General features: G+C 49.9%; 1 protein-coding gene across 1 annotated transcript; it reads right to left on the bottom strand.

Annotated features, from left to right (window-relative positions):
* Positions 1–1,092: 1,092 nt before the first annotated feature.
* LOC109783167 (agmatine coumaroyltransferase-2) lies at positions 1,093–2,719 on the bottom strand. The gene has a single exon (XM_020341774.4). The coding sequence runs from the start codon at positions 2,572–2,574 to the stop codon at positions 1,249–1,251; it is 1,326 nt and encodes a 441-aa protein (XP_020197363.1). The 5' UTR covers positions 2,575–2,719; the 3' UTR covers positions 1,093–1,248.
* Positions 2,720–3,210: the final 491 nt, after the last annotated feature.

Consider the following 3,210-nt stretch of genomic DNA (forward strand, 5'->3'; position numbering starts at 1 on the left):
GCATATCTTGCAAGTCAAATCATGCGACTGATTTATTCACGAAGTCTATATCAACATCTACATTCCAGAAATATGTTCATGGAGTTGGTATGTGACGGCTTCGGAATATGCAAGAATCAGGGGGGTATCTTCCTGAATTGTTCATGTTCAATGCATCATATTACACTCTTTTTTCCTTCATGAGTTTACTTTACAGGTTCTCATAAAGGTTTTTAATGAGGTAATATCAACATGAGATCATATGTCATACTTTCTGTTTCCCCACCGGGGTTTTTAGGAAAGTATATACGACATATTTATTGTCCTGTAAACTCTATGGGTTTTCTCGTATTGAGTTAAAAGAGACAATAACCATTATATGTTGCATCATTTTCTCCTTATTTTTCCCACTGGGTTTGAAGGAGTTTTAATAACATATGGAACATCTATCTCCTCATATTTTTCCCACAGGGTTATTGGAGGAGCTTCTCAAGATGATGATACTTACACTAACAAGCATGGATTAGGGGGAGTGTTAGGATTTAATTAATCCTATTAATCCCTGCTTTTTCTAACCGAGGCGGTTGCCTCACATCCCTTCGGTCGCACCCTTTCAGGGGCTATATATATGTGTAATCACATCATCAGTGAGAACAAGAGTTCACTTTTACATCTTTGTGTTTGTCTCTCGCTCCTCTCTCGATCTCAATTCTAAACATTATTTACTAACCAAATAAACTTCTGCTTTCTTTGATAAGCCGATAAAGTTATCACGTAAAATCTACATTTTAGTACACGATCACATTAATAATGGAGAGGCAGGTAAGTAAAGGTGATTGCATATAAAAACTCACTTGATTTTTAACGCGTATATGTATATGTGCCGTCGCTAACTAATATAATCTCTAGCATTCGGCCCATCCTGGATTGATTCAATCAAATCAAATCAAAATCTTTTTCAACGGCACCGTTGGTGTGTGTAAAGGTAATTGCATTACCTCAATCAAACCAAATCAAATCTTTTGTATTAACTCAATCAAATCACTTCCTGCATTAGTTTCCTGAAAAGAAAACTCTCAATAGCCTTTCCCGCAAAAATATTCTCCTTAATCATGTTCACCATCTTAAAATCTTGTTTATTAACTCTTCCAAAACAGCATGGACAATTGAATCAAGAACTTCAAATAATACAACTAGGCAACTAGCTATACGTTGAGCCGATACCAGGCACACATTATTGGCACATGGCAGGTATACGTGCAAGCGGAGCTAGTCGAGGGTGTAGCAGCAGTTCTTGAAGGTGTTCATGTCGCGGCTGAAGAGTGGCACGTAGGCGTCCACGCTGCCGTCGCCCAAGAAGGAGGGCAGCAGGATGAGCAGGCCCTCCACCGGCAGGTAGCTGGGCATGAAGAAGAACGGCCGGCCGCCGCCGAAGTCCATGTCGTAGAACGGGATCCGCAGCCAGCTGTCGACCTCGATGTTGGGGCTCAGCACCATCTCCGCCGCGTCGGCCGTCGCCACCAGCCGCTCCTTCTCCACCGCGCCGGAGTTGGCGAAGTCGATGAAGGACTTGAAGTAGCCGTCGTTGATCCGGGCCACCTCCCGGCTGATGAGCTCCACCGCGTGCTTCACCGGCCTGGACACGAGTTCACCCGCCGTGGTAGTGGGCCGCGCCCAGAGGATGACGTTGCCAGTGTATCCGTCCGGCACCTGCGGGCTCATCCGCGCTCTCCCGTCCACCGCGATGGCGACGCTGGTGCTCTCCCCGCCGTCGAGCCCGCGCGCCATCGTCATGGTCCGCCACAGGTGCGCCACCACGCACTGCAGGGTGCTGCAGGGCCTGGGCGCGCCAGCCGACGCCTGCGCCTTGAGCCTGGAGATGAACTCCCGGCTGAAGTGCACCTTGTTCACCACCACCTCGTCGTCTTCGTCGTCGCCGTCTCCACAGACAATATCGTCGTACACCTTCTTGTAGGGTTTGAACTCGACGCCACGGTGCTCGTACTCGACGTGCAGCGGTTCGCGGGGTTGGAAGAAGGAAGCGCGGTCGTGCACCGGGACGGGGTCGATGGCGGCACCGCGGGTGGCCTGGCTCCACTCGACGAAGAAGTTGCCGGTGGAGCGGCCGTCGGACACGATGTGCTGCGTGGTGAACCCCACGACGATCGACCCGCACGGGAAGCGCGTGACCTGGATCAGCATCAGCTCCTCTGGCCCGTCGTCGCCGCTGGGGTGCAGGCTAAGAACCTCCGACGTGGGCTTGAGCGGCATGACGCTGACGAGAGCCACGTCGGCCGTCGCCTCCACAAACCGCGCGCCGGCGTCGTTGAGCAGGATAGCGCGGTCGCCGTTGGCGTCCACGCCGAGCCGCCCGGCCCACTCGCGGTAGTCCACCAGCGCCCTGGCCAGCCCGGCCTCGAGGACGTCGTTGGGCGGCGCCGGTGCGTGGAAGGCGTAGATCACCGAGATGTACGTGTCGAAGTTGGCCTTGTCGAGCACGGTGAGCGGGACGACGTCGGCGGTGCAGCCCGGAGCGACGCCGCAGGCGCCGTACTCGGGCTTGACGGCCTTGGACGAGTGCACGGTGATCTTCATGCCGACAGTGAAAGTGGGTAAAAGAATGAGCTTAACTGCTTAGTTACACGTATGGGTGTTCTTGGGCAAAGGTAGCTCAGCTGGTGTTCTTCCTGGTACAAGCAAGGTACTGTAGTAGTGTGTGATTATTGGATGGTGAGGCTGGATGAGCAGATGTCGAGTGTTATATAGAGAGCCGGAGGGCGATGCATGCGTGCATGCATTTCCTGAGACATTTCAATGGAGCAACTGGGGTTTGAATTGGATTGGTCAAAAGACATTTCTTGAGGTAGGTGGGGGCTGGACACTTTGCTACTGCATTGGTGAATTGAGTTGACCATGCATGGCATTTTCTCGCCGTCGAGAAGAGAGGAAGCAGCAGTAGTGGCAGCGTCGTTGATACTAGTACTCTCGCCGTTTCTTTTTAGTTTGCATATAAGATTTGATCAAAGTCAAAGTTTGAATATCTTTGTGAGAAAAGATATCAACATTCGCACTACTAGTCCCTCCGTTTCTTTTTAGTTTGCATATAAGATTTGGTCAAAGTCAAAGTTTGAATAACTTTGTAGAAAAAGGTATCAACATTCACACTACGAAATCTATATTATTAGATGCATGATCAAATTAATTTTTATAACATATAACTTTATTATTGTA

This window comes from Aegilops tauschii, chromosome 2, assembly GCF_002575655.3.
Source record: "Aegilops tauschii subsp. strangulata cultivar AL8/78 chromosome 2, Aet v6.0, whole genome shotgun sequence".
Classification (NCBI taxonomy): Eukaryota; Viridiplantae; Streptophyta; class Magnoliopsida; order Poales; family Poaceae; genus Aegilops; species Aegilops tauschii.